This window comes from Lynx rufus, unplaced genomic scaffold (genome assembly GCF_022079265.1).
Source record: "Lynx rufus isolate CCGP_SWC_20201006 ecotype Redwood Valley unplaced genomic scaffold, mLynRuf1.p SCAF_16, whole genome shotgun sequence".
NCBI classification, from domain to species: Eukaryota; Metazoa; Chordata; class Mammalia; order Carnivora; family Felidae; genus Lynx; species Lynx rufus.
Genome location: NW_025814830.1, coordinates 7,160,664 through 7,184,536, shown reverse-complemented (window position 1 = coordinate 7,184,536; position 23,873 = coordinate 7,160,664). Strand labels below are relative to the sequence as shown.

The 23,873-nt window shown below is 48.4% G+C and overlaps 1 protein-coding gene across 1 annotated transcript in view; it reads right to left on the bottom strand.

Moving 5' to 3' along the window:
• Positions 1–310: 310 nt before the first annotated feature.
• Positions 311–23,873, bottom strand: part of OPA3 (outer mitochondrial membrane lipid metabolism regulator OPA3) — a 48,228-nt gene continuing 24,665 nt past the window's right edge. Inside the window, exon 2 of the mRNA XM_047077825.1 lies at positions 311–3,204. Within this exon, the coding sequence (XP_046933781.1) occupies positions 2,747–3,204 (458 nt within the window). The 3' untranslated portion in view covers positions 311–2,746. The remainder of the gene's footprint in view (positions 3,205–23,873) is intronic.

Sequence of the window (23,873 nt, the reverse complement as noted above, 5' to 3'; positions counted from 1 at the left end):
GTGGGGGGGGTGAGGAGCATCGCGGTCCCTGCCTCCGGCAACCTGTGCTCCAGAAGTGGGTCAGTGCCAGAGTGGACCCCCAGGAGTAGCCATGGAAACCAGGCACTGAGGCTGCTCACCCAGCTCTGCCCATCACCCCTCCACACAGTGGTCTCTCTCTCCATCTTCTCCTCCTTTATCCACTCAGGTCACTTCCAATTTTATGATTTTTTGATTGGTTTATTTGAGAAAGAGCGAGCGAGCACGAGCAGGGAAGGGGAAAAGACACAGAGGGAGAGAGAGAATTCCAGTTCGGGGCTTGAACCCACGAACCACGAGATCATGACCTGAACCGGGACCAAGAGTCGGGATGCTCAACGGACTGAGCCACCCAGGAGCCCAAGGCCATTTCCAATTTTAAAGACACCTCCACCCGGGACACCCTCCACATGCGCTTCTCCCCCTCTTCCAGAAAGAATTAAGATGATGCTTCAGAACCCATGTTTCTTGGTTTTCTACCTGGGCAGATCACCCTCCCTGCCCCCACTCTGGTCCCTGGCCCCCTGGAAGCGAGGTGAGGGAGGACAAAGGTGAGAGGAAGCCGGCCCCTCCCCCTTCACCTACGGCTTCTGGGAACCGGGCCCAAGTAAAATGGATCTTGGATCTAACCCCATTCATTAAATGCTAAGATTTCAGGTGTGCTCTGGGGCCGCTGTGGCTAGGAACTGAGGGCCCCCCGACCCTCAGCACCGCCTCTGGGAAATGCTTTGGGCCTCTGTGTAGAGCCCTAACCAACACCCTTCCCCTGCCCCTCTCTCTTCCTCCGGCATCAGTACCCTCAAGCATCCTGCAGCCCCCTCCATTCCCTTCCCTGTGCACCCCCTGCCCCCACTCTGCTCTTACTACTTCACCGCCTTGGACTTTGGGGACTTGGGCCAGTCCCCTTGCTTCTCCTGGGCCTCAGGGTTCCAGTCTGGGAAAGGGTTCACGGGATGACTGCCCACGCACGCACATCAGCTTCTCTAATCCTAACGCGTCTCGTTGTACTCATTTTGGAGGTCCCTGTGTTCTCAGACACACCCTGAAGATTATTCCAGACAATATCTACAGTCTGAAGCGCAGAAGGCAGACTGGTGGACTGGTGGGACCCACACCCCTCCCACATCAGGGAGATTCCTGGAAGAGACACCAGGTAGTAAAGGAGGGTTCCTGGACTGTTCCGATCACTCTTGTGGGGAAGGCCAAACGTCCTGTGGGGCTGGCAAGAGTCCCAGCGCTCTCTTGGGGTGGGGAGGTGTAGCGGGCTGAATGCTGACTCCCCCAGAGACATGTCCACATAGTAAACCATGGGATGTGTGACTGCAAGCATATCTGGGGGGGAAAAAACCCCACCTCTGTAAATAAGTTAAGGATCCTGAAGTGAAGTCATCCTAGATTTAGGGCGGGCCCTGAATCCAACGACAGGCGTCTTTACCAGAGACAGAAGAGGAAACAAAGGCCACGCGAAGAGGGCGCAGAGACTGGAGATCTGCGGCCACAAGCCAAGGAATGCCTGAAGTCACCAAAAGTTAGAAGAGGCCAGGGAAGATCCTCCCGTAGCGCCTTCGGACGGGTGTGGCCCCGCTGACACTTTGATTTCGGATCTCTGGCCTCCAGAACCGTGAGATGGCAAATCAAGTCTGTGGTCATTGGGTATGCTAGCCCCAGGAAACGAATAAAGGTTAAGACCAACTGGTGGCCTAGACCAGTGGGATGGAGGTGGGACGGGAGGCAATGAAGGCCCGGGGGTACTACCGCATGAAGGGGGGCTGGTGGGCCAGCCCGGAGCCCCAGAGGAGAAGGGCAAGGGCACCCAGGTCCCCAGATTTGGATGGAAGCCGAGGAATGTGATCATCTAGCCCATGGCTGGCAGGCCTCTGACAGGCGACTGAAGAACATAGCGTGGAAGGTGGGGAAGGACGGCAGGAAAGGCTCACGGGCCCTGAAGGCAGGTCCACAGGCTGAAGTTGGATTGGCCAGAGGCGGGGTCGACTTTTCCGCTACGGAAGGGGTGTTGGGAGAGCACTGCCACGGAAGGCCCTGCAGTCATCCGGGCGGGCTGCGCCGTGGACTAGGCTTGCGGGCTGGGGGGAATCTGTTGGAATATTCCACTTGGGGTCTTGGCAGGGCACCACAGACCAGGTTAAAGGGGGGGGGCGTATAACATTCAGTGGATCGACTGCAAGCCAAGATCCCCCTTTTCTTCCCCTCAGAGAGAGTGGTGATGCCCAGCTGGAACCCACCTTAGATGAGGGGGACAGAAAGTCACTGAAAGACACAGCACTTCTTTATAGTGGCCTGTACCTGTTGATGAGGGGAAGGGGGTGTTCCGGCGAAAAGGATGAGAGTCCCGGGGAAAGGTGACACTTTTCAGGTAACTGGGGGGATGGGAGGGTGGGGAGGAAACAGCTTGATTCGGCTCAAGTCGGGGGTCCCTTTTTTCTCCTGTCGGAAAACTCAGCCCGTTGTCCAGGCTGGGACCCCATAGGTCTGTGTGGTTTGGGGTGGGGGTGCAGTGATGAGCGCTGTGGACTGTACCCACGAGCTGGAGGAAGCCTTGCTGGAGCTTCACCTGCTGGGGGCCGGTCCCGGTGGAAGGTACCACTGATCAGTAGGGGATGACCGAATCCAAGTTCCATCAAGATCCCGGTGGTTTCCTTTGGGCCGGCACAGGCAGGGATAGTGTGGGGAGAAGGCCACATCAGAGCACACACAACCACGTCCAAGTTCAGACTTCGGCAGACTCCTGATCCTTGGATGCGGACACTGCCTTGGACGCGGATACCACCTGGGGCACGGACGCTGCTTGGGGCGCATCCCGGGCGCAGAGCTGGGCGCGCACCTCTCGCATCTGCGCCTGCAGCTCCTCCAGCGCGCTCTGCGCAGGCGCGGCCTGCGTCTGTGCCTGCGCCTGTGCCTGCAGGGTCTCCAGCGCCAGGGCCAGGCGGCCCACTTCGTCCCGCATCGCGTCCCAGGCGGCCTGCTGCTCCTCCTCCTTGTGACGCTGGTGCGCCTGGTGGCGCCAGTACTCCAGCACCAGGCAGCCGCCGCCCACGATGAAGATGGTGGCCTCACCCAGCAGCTCGGCGCCCAGCTCGGCGGCCGCGTCCTCATTCAGCGGCTTGATGACCGTGCCCCGGAAGCCCATGATGCGCATCTTGGTCCGCATCTCCACCCAGTGGTACACTGCGGGGGAAGAGAGGGGTCAGGTCCTGCGCCAGGAGCCCCCTACAAGCCCCACCCCTCCGCGTTTCGGTGTCCAGGTTGGCGCAATGGGCACACCACAGCCAGAATCACTGGGGATCGCTTTAAGCAAGACCTGCGCTGGCCTACCTAGCCCAGAGAACGGGAGCCTAGGCGGCTTTCTGAATTGCCCAGAGGATTCTGCCAACTAGCCAGGAATGAGAAACCCTGGGGGCGGCGCCCCTGTGGGCTTACAAGCAGCTCCCAGGACACAAAGTCCCGGGAAGGTGTAAAGGCTCAGTTGCCAGAGGCTTCTGAGCTCCCTCTGCTCCTCCCCTCAAGCCACCAGCAGACCAGCCAAGCATCCCTGGACGCAGTCATCCAACCTGCTTCTCAGAAGCAAGGCACATCCCCCCCCCCCACCCCACCCCACTTTCTTTCTGAATCTTCCCAAAATTTAGAGTTAGGGCTGCAGCGTAAGGGCGGATACCCTCCCGGGCTCCAAAGAAAGGGCAGCTGAAACGTGGGAATGGATGCGAGGCGACTTGGACCACGGGGTAATTTGCAAGTCTGGTGGCTCTCCTCCTAGATTTTTCACCAGCCCTGAGGACGGAGCTAACAGTCCTGTGCGCTCTCTGCGGTGAGGTTTTGGGCACGTACCTTGGAAGAAGCTCGCGAGTTGACTGGGCGGGTGTTGCTGCAACAAAAGCTTCCTTGCCTAGCTGCCGCTTTGTGCAGGGAAATTCTCAGCATCTGAGTCTTAAAAACCGAGGCAGCATTGACGCTGGACCCTGACTCCTTCCTGTGGTAATTCACACTCATCCAGGATACACGAAATTGCTGGGGACGCCTGCCTAGCTCACTCGGAGATTCATTTCCAACACAGCACTTACTTTATTTTTAATGTTTAATAACTACCCGTGCAAATGCCTGGTGTATGAAATGTTTCGAGTCAATTGTGGGCTCGTCTTTTTAAAAAATCCACAGGAAAATATTTTCACGTTTACAACCTTTCGGCCAACGGAAGCTACACGACAATTAAAATTTGGATTTCTGTGCGTGTTTGGGTTGCTGACACATCCTTTGGTAGACAGAATTCTGCAGGGGAAGTGTAAACAGAAGTTCAAGGACAAAGTTCAAGGCATAATGTGAAATTCCTGACTGCAAAGGAACAGCTCGTTCATTTTTTTTCCCCTTTAAACTGAAATTGCAGACAGCAAATCACAGCAGTTATATGGATTGCATTAGATACTTGGAAGGGAAGATGGCACCAATCCGTTTGGAAATATCAATATTCATGCACACCAGAAATTATATCCTCTGCAGCGACTTGAATTCAGGAAGACAAGGTTTAGCTGTCACCTTGAAAATGCGCTAGAGGGTATACAGCCTTTCAATTTTCTAAAAGGGCGGGGCGCCTGAGTGGCTCAGCTGGTTAAATGTCTGACTTCGGCTCAGGTCATGACCTCAGGGTTTGTGAGTTCGAGCCCTGCATCAGCACAGAGCCCGATTCAGATCCCCTGCCTCTCTCTCTGCCCCTCCCCTACTTGTGCTCTTTCTCAAAAAATAAATAAGATTGGCAAACACAGTATTTTCTAAAAATGAGGTAGGGCAGCATAAAACGTTTGGCGAGCTCTGCCTGGAGCCAGCAGGAAGTAAGATCTGAGGAGGAGCGCACCCGGGGCCCTCCCGTGACCCGCCCGCGGCCGCAGTCACCATTACTAACTACTACTTGTTACGGAGACCCTGGTGGTGTGGGGTTCCTGGAGTCCAGGCGGTGCCGACCCCTCCCACACTGAGGCCCCTCCCAGCTTCGGGCCGACCTGGGGTCCACCTGGAACTCTGCCACCTACAGCGATGACAGCCCACGCTGGGCCACCTCTGTCAAATGAGGAGATGATGACCACACCCCAGCCCCCCCCCCCCCCCGGAGCCGGGCCTGCACCTGTCACGTGATCCTTTATGTCCGGCCACGAAGCACAGTGGCCGGAGGGTGGTGAGGAGACAGCACCAGCTTCTGCTGGCATCCCTGGGCGAACGTCCCAGCATCTCAGTGTAGACAAGCGTGAGGACCGGGGTCAGTGGGCGGGGGTCTGGGTGTGCAAACGGGAGCGGGCACGAGGGGTGGGGGCACACGTCCAGGCACAGGAAATTCAGTTGCAGGGTGTGTGTGTGAGAGAGACAAGGCTTTCGGGGCAGGGCTGATGGCAGTCTCTCAGGCTAGTAGCCAGACTTGGGGTTCAGGAAACGAGGTCCATGTGGGAAAGGAGAATTGGGAAGAAGGGGTAGTTGGAAAGAACAGGCCCTCAGATGTCTCCCAGGCACCTCACACTCACTGTGTGCAAACCTGACCCCAGAGACACTTGTTCCTCCTCCTGGGTCCATCCTGTCACCAGGCCAGAGACCTGGGACTCAGGTACCCCCCACCCCCACCCCCTCAGCCAAGTGTCTAGTCTGCTGCATGAATGTCTCTCCCAAACCCTCATCTGCTGTCCGGGTCCAGGCTCTGCCCCAGCTCTGACCGATGTCCCCTCCCTGACCTCCCTATTCAGGGATCTCTGTCCCTCCTGCACACGCTGTGTATTTTCTTCAGAGCGTCCATCACAACTGGGAATGATCTGGTCACCCAGTCGCTTGTTTGCACCCCAGAGGGCAGGGTCCAGGACCATCACAGCCACTGCTGTGTCCCCCGCACTGGCCAGTAGCAGGCCAAGCACACACAGTGGGTCCCTGTCCCAGCGTCAGCCCCCTGCTGACCTACGGCAGCAGCCAGGAGCCGGTTAAAACAAAACAAAAACAAAAAAAGAAACGACCATTCTTTTCCTTAATAAAAATAACACATTCCATGCAAATAAAGTACTCAAACTATAAAGTTAGAAGTCAGAAGTCCTGATCCTTAGGCCCACCCCAGTGGCCCCCTAGATCTCGCCCTAACTAGCTTTTTTTTTTCTGCTGGCATCATGGCCCTGGTATCTGGTAAGAAGTGTACTTTGCTCACCTCTATTTCTGAATTTTTCAACTGGAAATTCACTGCTATTTACGCATTGTCTATTGAACCCCCCCCAGCCCAAGTATAAAAGATGAGACCTTTGTCTCCACGTACCTGTCCTTCCTCCGTCCCCTGTCTCTCCATTTTTACGATGATCTGTACCTGCTTCTTGTACTATATGCTTATCACTGTCTCCCTCCTTTCGAGCTCCCCTCCCCACCCCCAGGCCAGATCATTCTTCCGCGTTATCCAGGTTTGACTCACAAGTGGTTCAGTGGTTACAGCAGAACCTTCTATACTCTGTGCCAAGTCAGAAGAGTGAAAATAAACAGCATATACCATGTGACAATCACGGACACACTGTCCATTGGGATGTGCTTAATCTAGAGAGGGGCCCCCCTGGTGGGCTATGTCACGAAGGGGGCCACCCGGAGGAGACGGTCTCAGCAGCGAGGTCGGATGGCATCTCTACTCTGACATTCCATCAAGCCCCTTAGAATTCCACCCTGTGTCAGTCAGCTCTCAGCTGGACAATGATTTTTCTAAAACAACTAGGTCTTCCCTCACATGGTATTTCCAAAACCGCTGGTCTTGTCCCATTAGTGGGTCATGGAATCTAATTTGGTCGCACAGAACGGCATGAAAAATAAGATCATGAATATGACAGGAACCATCAGATGGCCCTTGAGGGCATTACGCTTTAGAGAAGTAAGTCAGAGAAAGGCCAATACCACACAATTTCACTTCCCAAACTCATGGATACAACGTCCCCCACTCCTGCCAGAATATAACAGAAAACATCAAAGGCGATCTTAAGTAGTCAGGACAAGTACTGTCTCACAAAACTTTTTAAGTAGGCTTCTTGCCCGACGCGGAGCCCAACGTGGGGCTTGAACTCATGATCCTGAGATCAAGACCTGAGCTGAGATCAAGAGTCAGACGCTAAATCAACTGAGCCACCCGGGAGCCCTTGTCTCACAAAACTTTTGTTCTTGTTTTGTATGTGACTCTGTGTGTAACTGGAACAGTCAAAATGTTGAAAGCCATTGTCCCAGATTTTGGTTGGAATTCCAATGAATCTACGGATCATTTTCAAGACAGTGACATCTTCCCAATGTTGAGTCTTTCAATCCATAAATGTAGTATCTGTCTCCATTTCGTCTAACTTTCCCTGCAAATCTCTTTGATTATATTTATTCCCAGGCATTGATTTTTTTTTTGTTATTATCCATGGTATTTTCTTTTTACTTATTATTTTATTCATGGTATTTTAAATTCCATTTTCACTTTGGTTGGGGCTGGTACATAGAAATACAACTGTTATGTAAATGATTTTTTTAAAATCTGGTGACCTCACTACATTCATTTTTTTTTCCCTTTTTAACGAAATATAACTTACATAAAATGCACAAAGAGTAAGTGTAGGGCATGATAATTGAATTTTTTTTTTTTTTTTTTTTTTAAGTAATCTCTACACCCAATGTGGGGCTTGAACTCACAACCCTGTGATCAAGGGTCCTATGCTCTACTGACCAAGCCAGCCAGGCATGAGCGGGATCATTTTTTTTAAATGTTTATTTATTTTTGAGAGAGAAAGAGACAGAGTGCAAGCAGGGGAGGGGCAGAGAGAGAGGGAGACACAGAATCTGAAGCAGGCTCTGGGCTCCCAGCTGGGGCTCGAAGCCAGGAACCGTGAGATTGTGACCTGAGCTGAAGTCAGACGCTTAAACTGACTGAGCCACCCAGGTGCCCCAAGCGGGGTAACTTTTTAATATGTAAGCACCATGCAGATTAAGATCTAGAATATTCCTGTACTCCAACAGGCTCCCACCCTCAAGCCGGCTCTCTTCCAGTCAGTACCCCCCAATACCACTATTCTGATCTCCCGTGGTAGATGCTATCCCTATACTAAGTCCCATTCTGATTTCATCGTAAATCGTTTGTACTCTCTATTCTGCCTTCTTTCACTCTGTATTACGCCTGTGAAATCTACACATCACCATGTGTTTCAGTCCCCCCCCCCCCCCCCCCCCCCCCGGTTTATCGCTGAGTAGTCTTCCACTGTGTGGATGGACCAGTCGGGCCAGCCACACCCTGCCCATGGGCATGTAGAGTGCGGACAGTAGCAGGTTTCCCAGCAGTGAAAACGGCTGAGTCACAGGACACTGCCTCACCCAGGAGACAGAAAACGGGGAGGCAGGGCTCCTCACCCATCAGCTGATGTACTCACACAGCCTGGGAGAGCAGCCAGGGAGGGCTGGGGCCCTGCAACTGCGGCTGTCCCTGGGGTGTGATAAGGGCCACGGCTCACTGTCTTCAGTGGGTTCCTTTGCTGCTGTCTCTGGATAAGTTCTAGAGGGTTCAGGGGACTGCCTTTTTTTTTTTTTTTTTTTTTTAATTCATATGGGATGTCTTATTAGCTATTTTCTCTTATGCCTAGAATCATGATTGATGATGCTCTCGAGGTCACCAATAAATAAAAAGCTGAGAAAAGGTTTATCACAAAATGAAATGAAATGTTGGTAATGAACAAATGAATTTTAATAACGTGGAGAGGAACCAGCTCATTCAATAACATACAAACTAAAGGACATGGCTCTTATTGGTGTGTTCACTATGTACAAAGTGAAACACCATTTTTATTATCTGATCACAGAAAATCTGAATATACTTTCTGCGTCCTTGAATTCTGGTTGTATCTTTAGAAGACATAAACCTAAATTCTTTGGGGCGCCTGGGTGGCTCAGTCAGTTAAGCGTCTGACTTCGGCTCAGGTCATGATCTCACAGTTTATGAGTTTGAGCCCCATGTTGGGCTCTGTGCTGACGGCTCTGAGCCTGGAGCCTGCTTCGGATTCTGTGTCTCCCTCTCTCTCTGCCCCTTCCCTATTCAGGTTCTGTCTCTCTCTCTGTCTCTCAAAACTAAATAAAGCATTAAAAAAAAATTTTTTTTAATGCACTATTATAATAGTTCAGCTTCATGACTTTTTTTTGAAGTTTATTTTTGAGAGAGAGACAGCACAAGCAGGGGAGGGGCAGAGAGAGAGGGAGACAGAGAATCAACTCCAAGCAGGCTCTGTGCTGACAGCACGAAGCCCAATGCAAGGCTCAAACTCAAGAACCGTGACATCGTGACCTGAGTCGAAACCAAGAGTCGGATGCTTAACCAACTGCACCATCCAGGCGCCCCTCGGCTCTGGGACTTTTTACATTTCTATGTGCCAGTGGTTCTCAGCTAGGGACGATTTTGCCAGTGGTACCTCACAAGTTTTGACAACCAAAAATATCTCCAGGCTTTGGCAACATCCAAGGGAAGGAGCGGTGCGAGGCTTTTTCCCATATGGATATGGAATTGCACCATTTACTGAATGACCATCCTTCCCCCACTGAGCTGCGGGACTCCTTTTGTTGGAAATCCACTTGTTTGTGTCGGTCTCATTTTACACAATCTATTCTGTCCCATTGCTCTATTTGTCTATCCCATTGCTCTATTTGTCGTACCAATACGACTCTGCGTTAATTACTTTAGCTTTCCGGTAAGTCTTGAAATCTGATAGTGTAAACCTTCAAACTTAGTTCCTCCTGAAAATTTTCTATCCCAGGATCTCTAAATTTCCTGTAAATTTTAGAATCAACTTGTTTCAAACAACAAAACACGTGTTAGGATGTTTACTGGGATTGCACTGAATCTACAGTTCAATTTGGAGAGCCTTCAAAACAAGGTTACTGAGTCTTCCAGTCCATGAATAAAGTAGTATCTGTTTGTTTGCTTTTGTAAATATTTTATTTTTAAGTACTCTCTACGCTATCATGGGGCTTGAACTCACAACCCTGAGATCAAGAGTCATATGCTCCATCAACTGAGCTAGCTAGGCACCCCTTTATCTATTTTTTATACGTATTCTTTAATTTCAGCGATTTTATGGTTTTCAGAGTAGAGTTCTTGCACGTTTTGTTAAATTTATTTCTAGATATTTGAAGAGTTTGAGCATCATTGTGAATGGTATTTTAAAATCCACTGTCCAATTGTTAGTTTGTAGCATGTGGAAATATAACTGATTTCTGTATATGGATCTTGTATCCAGCAATCTTCCCCCAAATCATGTCTTTATTTTAATGGTTTGTTTTAGGTTCTTTGGGCTTATTTATGCACATAGTCACATCACATCAGTCAAAAATCAGTTCTACTTCTTTTTCAGTTTATACGCCTTTAACTAGTTTTTTGCTTTTTTTTTTGTTTTTGTTTTTTTTGTTTTTTTAAGTGAACTCTACCCCAACACGGGGCTGGAACTCACAACCCTGAGATCAAGAGTCACATGCTCTACCGACTGAGCCAGCCGGGTGCCCCTTATGTAGGCATATATATATGTATGTGTGTATATGTGAATATATACATATATGTATGTATTTTTGTCTTTTCACACTAGCTATAACATCCAATATTATGTTGACTGGAAGAGGTGATACTTGTCTTAGTCAAAACACTGGGGGAAGTGTTCATTTTAATCTTTAAGTATAAATATGGTGTTAAAAAATTGAATTCTTTTGATGATATAAACTTTGTCAGATTAAGGAAGTTCCTTTCTAGTCATAGTTTTTGGAGTGCTTTTATCATGATAGGTGTTGAATTTTATCAAATGCTTTCCCTGTATAATATGATCATATGGTTCTTCTCCTTTCTACTATTCCTAAGCTGAATTACATTGCTTTTCAAATGCTACACCAACCTTGCAGTCTTAGAAAAAATCCCAATAGGTCGTGATTTATTATCCATCTTACATATTGCTGGATTCTATTTGCTAATATTTTTGTTTAGGATATTGGAATCCATGTTCACAAGAGATCTTGGCCTAAAGTTTTCCTTTCTTGTAATAGCTTTATTAGGTTTTTGGTATTAGTATTCTACTTGACTCATTAAATAAGGAAGTGTTCCCACTTTCTTTATTATTTAGAAGAGTTTAGATAATGGTATTATTTCTTTCTTAAATGTTTGGGAAAATTTACCAGCAAAGTCATTTTCTTTATGGGAAGGTTTTTAATTATGGATTTGATGTCTCTAACAGATTCAGGACTATTCAGATTTTCTATTTCTTCATGTGTCAATATTGTCAAATTGTGTTTTCTCAAGGAAACTGTCCATTTCTTCTGCATTGTTAAATTTATTGGCTAAGGTGGATCAGTATCCTCTTATCATCCTATAGTTAGGATCTGTACTGATGCCTCCTCTTTCATTTCTTTTAATGGAAATTTGTGTGTTTTCCCTTGAGTGGTAGTAACCTTTTCAAAGAACCATCTTTTGATTTTGTTGCTTTTCTCTGCTACATGTCTGCTAACTCCTAGTTGTCCTCAAGGATGCAGCTAAGGTGTTTCCTTCGCAGGACTTGCCTCCTGGGCTTCTACACCCGAGCCCTGATCAATCTTGGGTGCTACTGGTGAAAGATCCTTCTTCCCCACTGGATCATGAGTTCTGCAAGGGCTGGGCTCACGGTTATCTTGCTCACCCTTCCATCTCCGCCAGGGATACTATTCCCTCACTCCTCTTTTCTTACCTCACCCCAATTCATCTTTTAGGTCTCAGCTGGAATGTCCCTTCCTCCCAGAAGCCCTCCCTGATCCCTAGGCTGGGTCAGACATATCCTCTAGATTCCTCAAGCTCCCTGGGCAACCCTCATCACAACACTGTTTGTTCTGGGTTGAATGGTTTTTAAAATATGATGGTGCTTCTTGGAGTGGCTGGGTGGCTCCGTCAGCTAAGCGTCCCACCTCAGCTCAGGTCATGATGTCACAGTTTGTGAGTTTGAGCCTCACACTGGATTCTCTGCTATCAGCACAGAGCCTGCTTCGGATCTTCTGTCCCCCTCTCCCTGCCCCACCCCTGCTCACACTTGTGCTCTCTCTCTCAAAAATAAACATTACATTAAAAATAAATAAATAAACTATGATGGTCCTTTTTTTTTTTTTTTTTTATGGTCCTTCTTAAAATGGTTGTAGAAATATGTTTCAACTAGCCTTGTGTATCTTGAGGCCTCTGGCAAGTTCTCCCTTCTCCATGGGTAACTCATTTGTCACTGCCTGGAAACTGGACTGTGAGCTCCTTAAGGGCAGGCAGGTTCCCAGAAATACCCAGCCCAGGACTTGGCATCAAGAAGGCACAAGGGAATGTTTAATGAATGGATGAACAGCTCATCCTTCCTTGAAGTTTCCTCAAGTTTACTGTACATAATGCCGCTATGAGTGTTCAAATTTTGTCAAAGCATTCTTGTCTGTTACTGATTTTATACTTTTACTGAAGTTTGAGGTTTAGCCTGTCTCCAAAGAATCAAAAGAATGCTGCTTTTCCCAAGGGGGAGACCCTTTAACACGTTGCTTTAGCGACAGAAAAGGCAATACTTGCCTAACCTATTCATCAGCCCTTAGTCACCCTGCCGGGACTTTGACACCACGCTGTGTTGTTGTACCCTGCTTTCATTTCTTGCTTGTGCACCAGATAAAGAAGGACATAGGCCACGTTGGGCCACCTCGCTGTGGGCAAAGGAGTGCTCTTCCCTAAGCCTTAGTTCATCTTCAAACTGAGGACCCTTTCACCTGTGGACAGTATTGCCGAAATAACTAAATGAGATCATGCAAAAACCTGTCCATTCAGGGCTGGGCTTAATAAATGGCAGGAAGGCCTTTGGAGTCATGCAGATCTAGATTCAAATCTCAGCTCTCTCACTTTCTGAGCGTGGGTTCCCCCATCAGTAAACCGGGGACCAAAATACCCAACTGACAGCGGGGGGAGAATGGCGATGAGAGACTAAGTGAGAAGTTGCTCGATTCAGTGAATGTTAATCTAGCATCCTCTTCCTGACTCCTGTTTGGAATTTTATTCCTGGAAATATGTCCTACCCACTGGTCTCAGCTCTGCCCTTGGGCTACATAAAATAGTGTTCTGTCTTCTCACTGGTCTCTGTGTCCTGGTTCTTTTTTTTGTTTTTTCCCCTCCAGGCCTTGAACTCAAATGCTGAGATCAAAACCTGAACTGAGATCAAGAGTCGGACGCTCAACCAACTGAGCCATCCAGGAGCCCCTCTGGGTCCTAGTCTTTTTCCCTTTGATCTGTCCTCCATACCACAGAGTATCTCAGCTCAGATATGCCCTCCTCCATGGAGCCTGCCCTGACTCCCAGACCCCTGGGTTCCCTGCCAAACAAAGCTCCGGCCACTCTGGGTAATCACTGTGTGGTGATGAACCTATCTCCCCAGTGGGACCGTGAACCCCGTGAGGGCAGGGCTGGGGGCTGACTCCATCACTGCAGTGGCCCCAGCCCTGGGTAGGACACAGAGCAGGTATTCAACGAAAGGGCTGATCGGTGGAAGTCCACAGGAGGTAGCCATGGACCCTAGGCATGGCTCCCTCTCACCCGGCTCTACCCACGCCCCTCATGCTTTCTATCTCATCTGTCCCCTGACACAACGAGGCCCTGCACTCTGGGAGGTGTCTGCTTCTCTTGGCTCTTGCTCCCCATCTGTCTCCTGCTAGATCCCTTTCCTTGGCCTCAGGGGCTACTTCTCAGGGCACTGCTGCCCAAGGCCCACTTCTCGCTCAACCCTCACATCCACTTCCGGGGGCAACTCGGACCCTCACGACCCCAGCTCGTGGGCTTGGATCTCTCTCCTCAGCCCCACAGTTCCAGGCCCCCGGGCACCTCAGACTCCAGCACAATGGCTGAGCAGCCCCTGGGAGTTTTCCAAGGGAACGGAAGAATACCTTACCCCAGTGAGTCCATTAAAAAGAAGCACTTGGCCACGGCTAACTATTGTGAAAGTGTTTTCCTAAGCATGGAACTGCAGGTGGCTGGTATGTAACTCTTTCCTCAGGAAACTGTGCAGCTGAAGACAAGGACTCCTCTTCCTCCGCAGTGGGGGCCAGGCGCCTCGGGAGCTTGCTGACGGGAGACGGGACTAAGCACCTCTTCCCCACTACTGGAAACACGTCTACGGACACGCAATGGCTGCTTCCTCGTAAAACAAAGGGAAAGTGCTCCTCACGGGGGCCATCGCTCAACTGTGAGCAAGGAGAGAGGCATCGAAAGCACACTACCTACTAACTAGTACCTACTGCTATTAGCCTGGGGTGATGGAAGGGCCACCACAGGGACACGAAGTACTGAACTGCTAAATGGGACATAACTGGTGACGACTGTTAACTATTTGAGAGGGAAGCGGTTTTTTAAACATGGGGGGAATAAAAGCACTACGTCCTTATTTCCGTGTTAGGAGGTCAACGGGCAATAAAAAACGGAAAATTTTAAAAACCCAACGTGTAAGCACCTTATTTGGAAATATGGTGACAGATACCAAAATCAGCTGAAAGAGTTAAAGTGGTTACCTGGTGAGGGACAGGAATTGAGGTGGAAAAGGAAATGGCTGCATTTTCTTCTTCTTTTTTCTTTTTTTAGAGTTTATTTATTTAAGTAATCTCTACACCCAACATGGGGCCCGAACTCATGACCCCGAGATCAAGAGTTGCACGCTCTTCCGACTGAGCCAGCCAGGCGCCCCTGTGTTTTTTACTTTTTATCATAAATCACAGATGTATTTGACTCTTTTAAACTAAGTACTTGTTCTCCTTTGACAACATTAGTAATTAAAGTGATTTTTAAAACAGAAACACATTTCAAAAACCTGCCCAAGCCAAACATTCCATCCAAAAGCAACAGAATACACATTCTTCCCAGGGCGCCTGGAGGGCTCAGTCGGTGCAGCATGTGACTCTTGATCTCGGGGTTGTGGGTTTGAGCCCCAGGTTGGGCAGAGAGATTAGTTTAAAAATAAAATTTAAAAACAATGCACATTCTTTTCAAGTGCACACGGAACATTCTCCATCACATCCACCTCCAGGGGCAACTTGAACATTTCCTATGACCCTCAAGATCATATATTAGGCTGCAAAACAAGTTTTAACAAATTTTAGAAGACTGAAATCATACCAAGCATCTTTTCTTCTCTTTTAATTTTTTTTTTAAATTTATTTATAATTTTGAGAGACAGAAAGCAAGTGAGGGAGGGGCAGAGAGAGAGGGAGACCCAGAATCTGGAGCAGGCTCCAGGCTCCAGGCTGTCAGCACAGAGCCCGATGTGGGGCTTGAATCCACAGACCACGAGATCATGACCTGAGCCGAAGTTGGACGCTCAACCGACTGAGCCACCCAGGCGCCCCCCATCAAGCATCTTTTCTGACCACAATGGTATAAAACTAGAAATCGATTACAAGAAGAAAACTGAGAAATTCATAAATATGTCAACTTTAAATAACCAACAACCCAATAAAGCAATCAAAAAAGAAATGAAAAATACCGTGAGACAAGCAAAAATGGAAATACAACGTCCCAAAACTTAGGGGACGCAGCAAAGCAGTTCTAAGAGGGAAGTACACAGGGATAAATGCCTACAGCAAGAAAGAAGAAAATTTTCAAATCAACAACCTAAGTTCATACCTCAAGGAACTAGAAAAAGTGCAGAGCCCAAAGTCAGTAGGAGGAAGGTAACGGCAGAGATCAGAACACAAATCAATGAAATTGAGGCTAACAAGGCAATATGAAAGACAAGTGAAAACCAAGAGCCGGTTCTTTGAGAAGATAAACCAAACCGAAAAACTTGTGGCAAGACTCACCAAGAAAAAAAAGAGAGCAAACACAAAATTAGACCCGGAAGGGGAGATGTTACAGCTGACACCACAGAAATACAAAGGCTAAGAGATGACTCCAAACAATTACATGTCAACCAACAGAACAAACTGAAATGGATAAAGTCCTAGAAACATACAACCTTCCAATACTGAAACATGAAGAAACAGAAAATCTGAATAGAATGATCATCGGTAAGGAGATTGAATTCAGTCATCAGAAAACCTCTCAACAGGGACGCCTGGGGGGCTCGGTTTGTTAAGTGTCTGACTTTGGCTCAGGTCATGATCTTACGGTTTTTGAGTTCGAGTCCTGCATCAGGCTCTGTGCTGACAGCTCAGAGCCTGGAGCCTGCTTCGGATTCTGTGTCTCCTTCTCTCTCTTTCTCCCTCTCTCTCTCTCTGCCCCTCCCCCTCTCATGCTCTGTCTCTGTCTCTCTCTTAAAAATAAATAAACATTAAGTAATTACTAAAAAACCCTCTCAACAAACAAAAGGACAAGAAATAACAAGTGTTGGCGAGGATGTGGAGAAAAGGGAATCCTTGCGCACTGTTGGTGGGAATACAAATGGGCCACTGTGGAAAGCGGTATGAAGGTTCCTCAAAAAATTAAAAATAGAGCTACCAAATTAAAAGTAGGCATCTGGGTGGCTCAGTTGGTTAAACGTCCGACTTTGGCTCCAGTCTTGATCTCATGGTTTGTGAGTTTGAGCCCCACATCAGGCTCTGTGCTGACAGTGCAGAACCTGCGTGGGATTCTCTCTCTCCCTCTCTCTGCCCCTCCCTCACTTGTTCTCTCTCTCTCTCTCTCAATAAATTAACTTAAAAAAAATAGAAATACCATATGATCCAGCAATTCCAGTTCTGGAAAACAAAAATACCAATTCTAAAACATATATGCACCCCTGTGTTCACTGCAGGATAATTTAAAATAGCCAAGATAGGGGCGCTTGGGTGGCTCAGTTGGTTGGGTGTCCGACTTCGGCCCAGGTCATGATCTCGCGGTCCGTGAGTTCGAGCCCCACGTCGGGCTCTGTGCTGACAGCTCAGAGCCTGGAGCCTGTTTCAGATTCTGTGTCTCCCTCTCTTTCTGACCCTCCCCCACTCATGCTCTGTTGCTCTCTGTCTCAAAAATAAATGTTAGAAAAAAAATCTAAAAAATAAAATAAAATAAAATAAAATAGCCAAGATATAGAAACCATCTAAGTGTCCATCGACAGATGAATGGATAAAGAAAATATCGAAAGTGTGGTATATATGGACAACAGAATAAGATTCAGCCACAGAAAAGAATGAAATCGCCATCTGCAACAACACGGACGCTCCTTGAGGGCATTATACGATGTGAAATACATCACAGAGAGACAAGTACTGTATGATCTTACTTGTACGTGGAATAAAGCCAAAACAACAACAACAAAAAGTTCACAGACACAGAGAACAGATTGGTAGTTGCCAGAAGTGGAGGGCAGCGGGGAGGCCAATGGGTGGAGAGAGTTAAAAGGAACAAACTTTCAGCTATAAAAGAAACAAGTCACGAGGATGTAACCTACAGCATGGGGACTACAGTTAATACTACTGTGCCGCAAATCTGCAAGTTACTTACAGAGTAAATCGTAAAAGTTCTCATAAGAAAAAAGTAAGTTTTTATCATAAGAAAAGAACTCTATAACTATATACGGTAATATATATATTAACTATACTGTGGTGACCATTTTGCAACACAAATATCACATCATCATGTCTTATACTTGAAACTAATGTAATGTTGAATGTCAATTACACCTCCAAGTGAAACAAAACAAGACAGAACAACTTGTCCAAGCCAGGAATGTAAGCACCGCCTTTGGGTTTCCAGGCCTCTGTCCTGGCCCAGCCACCTCCCAGATCTCTGGTCCCATCCTCATGCACATTCCATACCTGAAGCTGAATATCAAATCAAGGTACTCTCCTGCTTAAAATCCTTCACTGGCTTCTACGGACTCTAAAATAAAGTCCAGATTCCTTAACAGACCTAAAGGTTCCCTACGCTCAGCATATTTTTTACTTCCAGTCCTCAATACACGTGGAAGAACTTTCAGTGTTCAAAACAAATTTAAATGCATGCTCCTTTAGCCCAGGGCTCAGTTCAGAGGCTTCGTCTCCAGGAAGCCCTCCCTGATCCCCAGGCTAGGTCAGGTGCCCCTCTGGGCTCTCCCAGCCCAGCTACGCTCACTTGGGGCCATCACTGTCTAGGGACGAGTCTGTCTTTGTCTCCTCCAACGGACTTGGAATCCTAGGACAGAGGGACGGGGCTGTCTGGTTGTTGCTGTGTCCCCACTGCTGTCCAGCACAAAACTGGACCCAGAGCGAGTACTCAGAAGGTTTGGAGAATGAAAAAAATAAATGACGGAAACACACCCCAAATTACCTTTTGGTTATTAGCAAGCACTGGTAAATAGGGTGCATGCACTCTCCCCTTCTCTCTCTTATCTATATTTAAATTTGTTTCTACAATAAACATGGATTGCTCCTCTATTTTTATTTTATTTTTTTTAAGTTTATTTATTTTGAGAGAGGGAGACAGAGAGCATGTGCACGCAACAGGGCAGGGGCAGAGAGAGAGAGATTGAGAGAGAGAGAGAGAGAGAGAGAGCGAGCATGCACAAGCAGGGGAGGGGCAGAGAGACTCCCAAGCAGGCTCCACACTATCAGCACAGGGCCCGATGCAGGGCTTGGACACACAAACCGTGAGATCATGACCTGAGCCAAAGTCAGATGCTTAACCAACTAAGCCACCCAGGCACCCAATTCTCTAGTTTTAGAAATTAGGAAACAAGGGGCGCCAGGGTGGTTCAGTCAGTTAAGCATCTGACTCTTGATTTCAGCTCAGGTCATGATCTCATGGTTTGTGGGGTCGAGCCCCACGTCGGGCTCGGCGCTGACAGCGCGAGGCCTGCTTGGGATTCTCTGTCTCTCTCTCTCTGCCCCTCCCCTGCTTGCGCTCTCTCTCAAAAAAGAAATAAACTTTAGAACAATTAGGAAAAAAACCACCAATTGCACACCCTTGGAACCACGGTTCTGATTCTAGGAATTTATCATCTCTTCTCTAAGAAAGGAAGTATGGACTTACAGAAAGTATAGAAAGGTACCAGAAAAACACACCCCTGACCCCATCATGTGTGGCCTACTTAGCAATGAGCTTCCTTCAACTTCTAGGCCAGGGATCCGCTCTGCGCTCAGCCGTGAGTCGGGGGCGGGGGGGGGGGGTGCAGGCTGAGCCCCCACCACCCCTGAGGTGTTGACCTACGGCACTGACGGGCCTAGGGGGTAGGGGGGAGTTTACGGGTAACTTGTAGGGTGAGGCCTATGAGTGGTGCATGGCACCATTTGGTGACCCAAAGGATTTACGGCCACGTGACAAGATCACTTTGAATAATCCTCATGGGGCCGCTGGGCTCTTGGGATGTTAATCAGGAAGTATCTCAGTTGGGATCTGAGCTACCTCTGGATCTCTATCAGGAAGCTTTGCAGACGGGGCGTGGGCCAGCACGGCACTGGGGCCCTCTGCCAGAGCTGGGGTCACGGAGCCAAGGGCCCGCTGGTTCCTCAGCTCAGCTGGTAGGTAGGACTTTGTGCTCACCTGGGAACCCCTGTCCCCAGCCCTCCCTCCCCTCTCCCTTGAAGCCCTCTGCCTCCTGCTGTGGCCATTCTCTGATGACCCATGCCACCCCCCTGCCCTCTGTAAGCCTAGAACCCAAAGGTGAGTATCAGGGTTAGGAGGCTGGATCCCCAGTAGATCCTGAGGAGAGGTGAACACGTGAGGTCGGGGCGGGGCGGGGGGGTACAAGGGTCTGAGCACGAGTTGTTTTTTTTCCTTTTTTAAATGTAGTTATTTACTTTGGAGACTCAAGAGTACAACCACAGATGGAGAAACATCAACCCTTTGAAGGTTTAAGCAAACACTTTCTGTGTGTGCCTAATGTGAGTCCACACCAAAAGAATCAGCCAGATGCTCTCAGCAGCAGGTCTTTTTTTTTTTTATAATCTTTTATTTTTTATTTTTTTATCAAGTGAGTTCACATGCAGTGTAGTCTTGGCTTCGGGAGTAGAAACCAGTGATTCATCGTTTACATAGGACACCCAGTGCTCGTCCCAACAAGGGCCCTCTTTCATGGCCGTCACCCATTTTCCCCACCCCCAGCAACCCTCAGTTTGTTCTCTGCATTTAAGAGGCTTTCGTGGTTTGCCTCCCTCTCTGCTTTTATCTTGTTTTTGCTTCCCTTCCCTTATGATCATCTGTTAAGTTTCTCAAACTCTCCATATGAGTGAAATCGTGTGATATCTTTCTCTGACTTATTTCGCTTAGCATGATACCCTGCAGTTCCATCCACGTGGTTGCAAATGGCAAGATTTCATTCTTTTTCATCACCAAGTAGTATTCCGTTAGATACATATACACCACATCTTAATCTATTCATCAGTTGATGGACATGTGGGCTCTTTCCATCCTTTGGCTATTGTTGATAGCGTTGCTATAAACATTAGGGTGCATGTGCCCCTTCGAATCGTCACTCCTGTATCCTTTGGATAAATTCCTAGTGGTGCAATTGCTGGGTCACAGGGTAGTTCTATTTTTAATTTTTTGAGGAACCTCCACACTGCCTTCCAGAACGGCTGCACCAGTTTGCATTTCCATCAACAGTGCAAGAGGGTTCTCCTTTCTCCACATCCTTGCCAACATTTGTTATTTCCTGAGTTGTTAATTTTAGCCACTCTGACCGGTGTGAGGTGATATCTCAATGTGGTTTGGATTTGCCTTTCCCTGATGATGAGTGATATTGAGCATCTTTTCATGTGTCTGTTGGCCATCTGGAGGTCTTCTTTGGAAAAGTGTCTATTCATGTCGTCTGCCCATTTCTTCACTGGATTATTTGGTTTTTTGGGGGTGTTGACTTTGGTAAGTTCTTTATTGACTTTTGATACTAACTCTTTACCCAATATGTCATTTGCCAAGTATCTTCTCCCATTCCATCGGTTGCCTTTTAATTTTGCTGATGAGCATGAGTTTTGAAACTGCAGGTCTACAACCATAGGTTGTAAAACTGATCTTGTGTGTGATGACCAGCATCTCTTCAGACAGAAAAAAAAACTTTAATACATACTGTATAATTCCAATTATATAAACTTCTGGAAAATGCAAACTAATCTCTAGCAGATGAGTGGCGGCCAGGGATCCGGGGGCGGGGGGGGGGAGGGATTACAAGGGGCAAAGGAATACCCTGGGGGTGGCGGGTATGTTCACTCTCTAGAGTGTGGTGACAGTTTCATGAGGATGCACGTCGACCAAAACTTAACAAACTGTACACGTTAAATATGTGTGGTTTACTGTACGTCGGTTATACCTCAATAAAGCCATAAACAAATAAAAGAAACAGAAGAGGATAGAACAGAACAGGGTAGACGAAGCCAGCCAAGAAGGAAGAGGAGTTGGTGTTGGCCGGGGGTGAAGAGCAGTTCCCAGAAGGGGGATAAGAGCTGCACTTGACCCTGTTTGAGGAAACTATCCCAGGAGTTTGGAAAGCACGAACTTTTGAGGAATGCACTAACCACGCTGCCTCTAGGCTTTCCGGCCTGCTCTCACAACCTACAGACCCTGGACTTGAGCCATGGCTCCGGCTGGGTTTGCGACTGCCCTCTGCGGACTGGCCGCGCCCATGAGCCAGTTCTTCCGTGTGCCCTTCGCCCCTGCCTGATGGAGATTTTGTGCAATTCAGTGGTTTTCGCCAACCGACAGGCTCTTCCAGTTTGTCTGAAGTCAAGGGGAGGTTTCCAGCAACCAAGGGACCAAGGTCCCATCAGCAACCGAGGACCTCTCCCCTTCGGTCCCAAATGGGGTTTCCTCTACTTCCAACCCAAGGTTTTACATACATCTTCCTCTCCCTCGAGCTGATTTGTGGCCCTAACTGCGTAAATGTAGGACGGAACTGTCACCCCTAGATTCTCTGATGGTTTAGTATATTGCATACCCTTCAAGTGATACATTTTAGCTCCACATTTCAGAAACTTTGACATTAAGGCTAGCATATACTTAGGCTTGGCATATAAGGGCGAAATGTGGATCTGCTCAATAAAACAGGAAACTATTAAACAAAAGGAAGAGCTGAACTTGAGCGAGGAGGGGAGAGGGATCCTAGGGCAGCCCAGGGTGAGCTGTTTCTGGCCCCAGGCGAGGTGCTGGTGATCCACCAGGAGGCCTGGAGACAGCGTGGCCTGGGCCCCAAGGATGGCATGCAGGGCTGCTGTGGGCGGCTCCCAGCGGGCTGCCCAACTGAGACGAAGGAGCTCCTGGTCATCCCCAAGGGCAATACCAAGTCAGAATATGACGGCTGCAGGAAATACAACAGGAAGAACTGCTGGGCCCCGGGAAGCATCCTCCCCTACCCCCCACGCCCCCTCTTTCCTCCTAAGCCTTCCACTTTTGAGGACTTGGGACAGGCCCGGTGGCTCTTTCTTTCCAAGAATCGAAATTATAGGCCATAGGTTCCCACAGAGTACTCTTGGGTAGATCGCCTTGTAGTCTGCAAAACAGACCTAACTAGAGAAGCTTCCAGCCAGGGAAGATGAAGCATGCTGTTCTGGAACCCCTTACCCAGAATTCTTTGTGGCAGAGGAGATGCCCTTCTCTCAGCAGGTAAACGGGATGAGCTGAAGTTCCCAGGTTGCCGAGTTCACCCCAAGGTGGTGTAGGAACTTCTCTCTGTAGCTCCTCCTCCCTGGCAATTCTCCTGGGCCGAAGGCCTCTCCCTGGTCTTCCTCCTTGCACCTGAGAGGCAACAGGCCCAAGAGGGTAAAGGTGGGTATTCGAGGGTGTTCACCGCACTGAGGGTGAGGGCAGCGTGAAGCCAGGAGACAACCCAGCTGCTGGAAGTAGATGACTGCCGTTTCTGCATGTGACAGTCCTGTGACTGGGCCTTCCTACACCATGAGGCTGAAATCCTTTGAAGGATACTTCACCAAGGTCCCCGCCACAAAGGTCCAGGATGTGTGAGAGGTGACCAATCAGATACATCATCCAGGATTTGTAAGATGGAAGGAGAAAGGTAACCCTGCCCCCAACCCCCAACTGTTACTTCTCAGTTCTATTGGCAAGGGTGGACTGGGGACATCGGAGTCTCCCAGGTCAATTTCCAGGGTCTTATCACCAACATCGTGGATGTCATGGCTTTTTGGGCTCTGGATGGCATTAAGTTGATGTGTTCTTCAATGCAACATTTAAGTGGGCAGCCTCCAAGGCAGCAGCTCCCATGGTGGGTCAGTCCTGCAGTGTCATTCCGGAGGTCCGGCCAAGAGCCAATTCATCCAGTCCTTCCAACGATTGTGTGTACCTCACTCTCTGTATTAAATTACATCCTGCCTAATTTATTTTGAAATGCATCAAAAATAAGATGGATCGGGGAGCCAGGGCGGCTCAGTCGGTTAAACATGTGACTCTTGATTTCAGCTCAGGTCAGGATCTCACGGTTCGTGAGGTCAAGCCCCACATTGGGGCTGTCAGCACAGAGCCTGCTTGGGATTCTCTCTCTCCCTCTCTGCTCCTCTCCCCACCCTTCAAAATAAAGAAATAAATATTTAAAAAACGTAAGATGGATCAATGGATGGGTAGAAGGATGGGCCAAGGATCAAAGTGTGATAAAACAAGGATGCTAAAACGTTAGTGAGAGAATCTCACTCTCTATGAAGGCGTTCAGTTTCAAATTCTTTCAGTGTTGCTGTATGGTTTGAACACATTCATAATAAAATGTCGAGGAGAGAAGTTTCTTCTTAGAAGAACCGGAATGTTTTCTTTTTCCCACAGGTGAACCCTGATGATGCAGGGACCTCAGAAATGATGAGCGCTTTCTATGGCAGATAGTGGAAAGGGGTCCTGACACTATAGGTGAACTGAGCAGTTGTTTTGGCCTCGGCTGGGTGCCCAGCGGTGTGGAGAAATCTTCCAGGGAACGGAGGCAGAACTGGGTGCGATGCTAAAGCTCTAC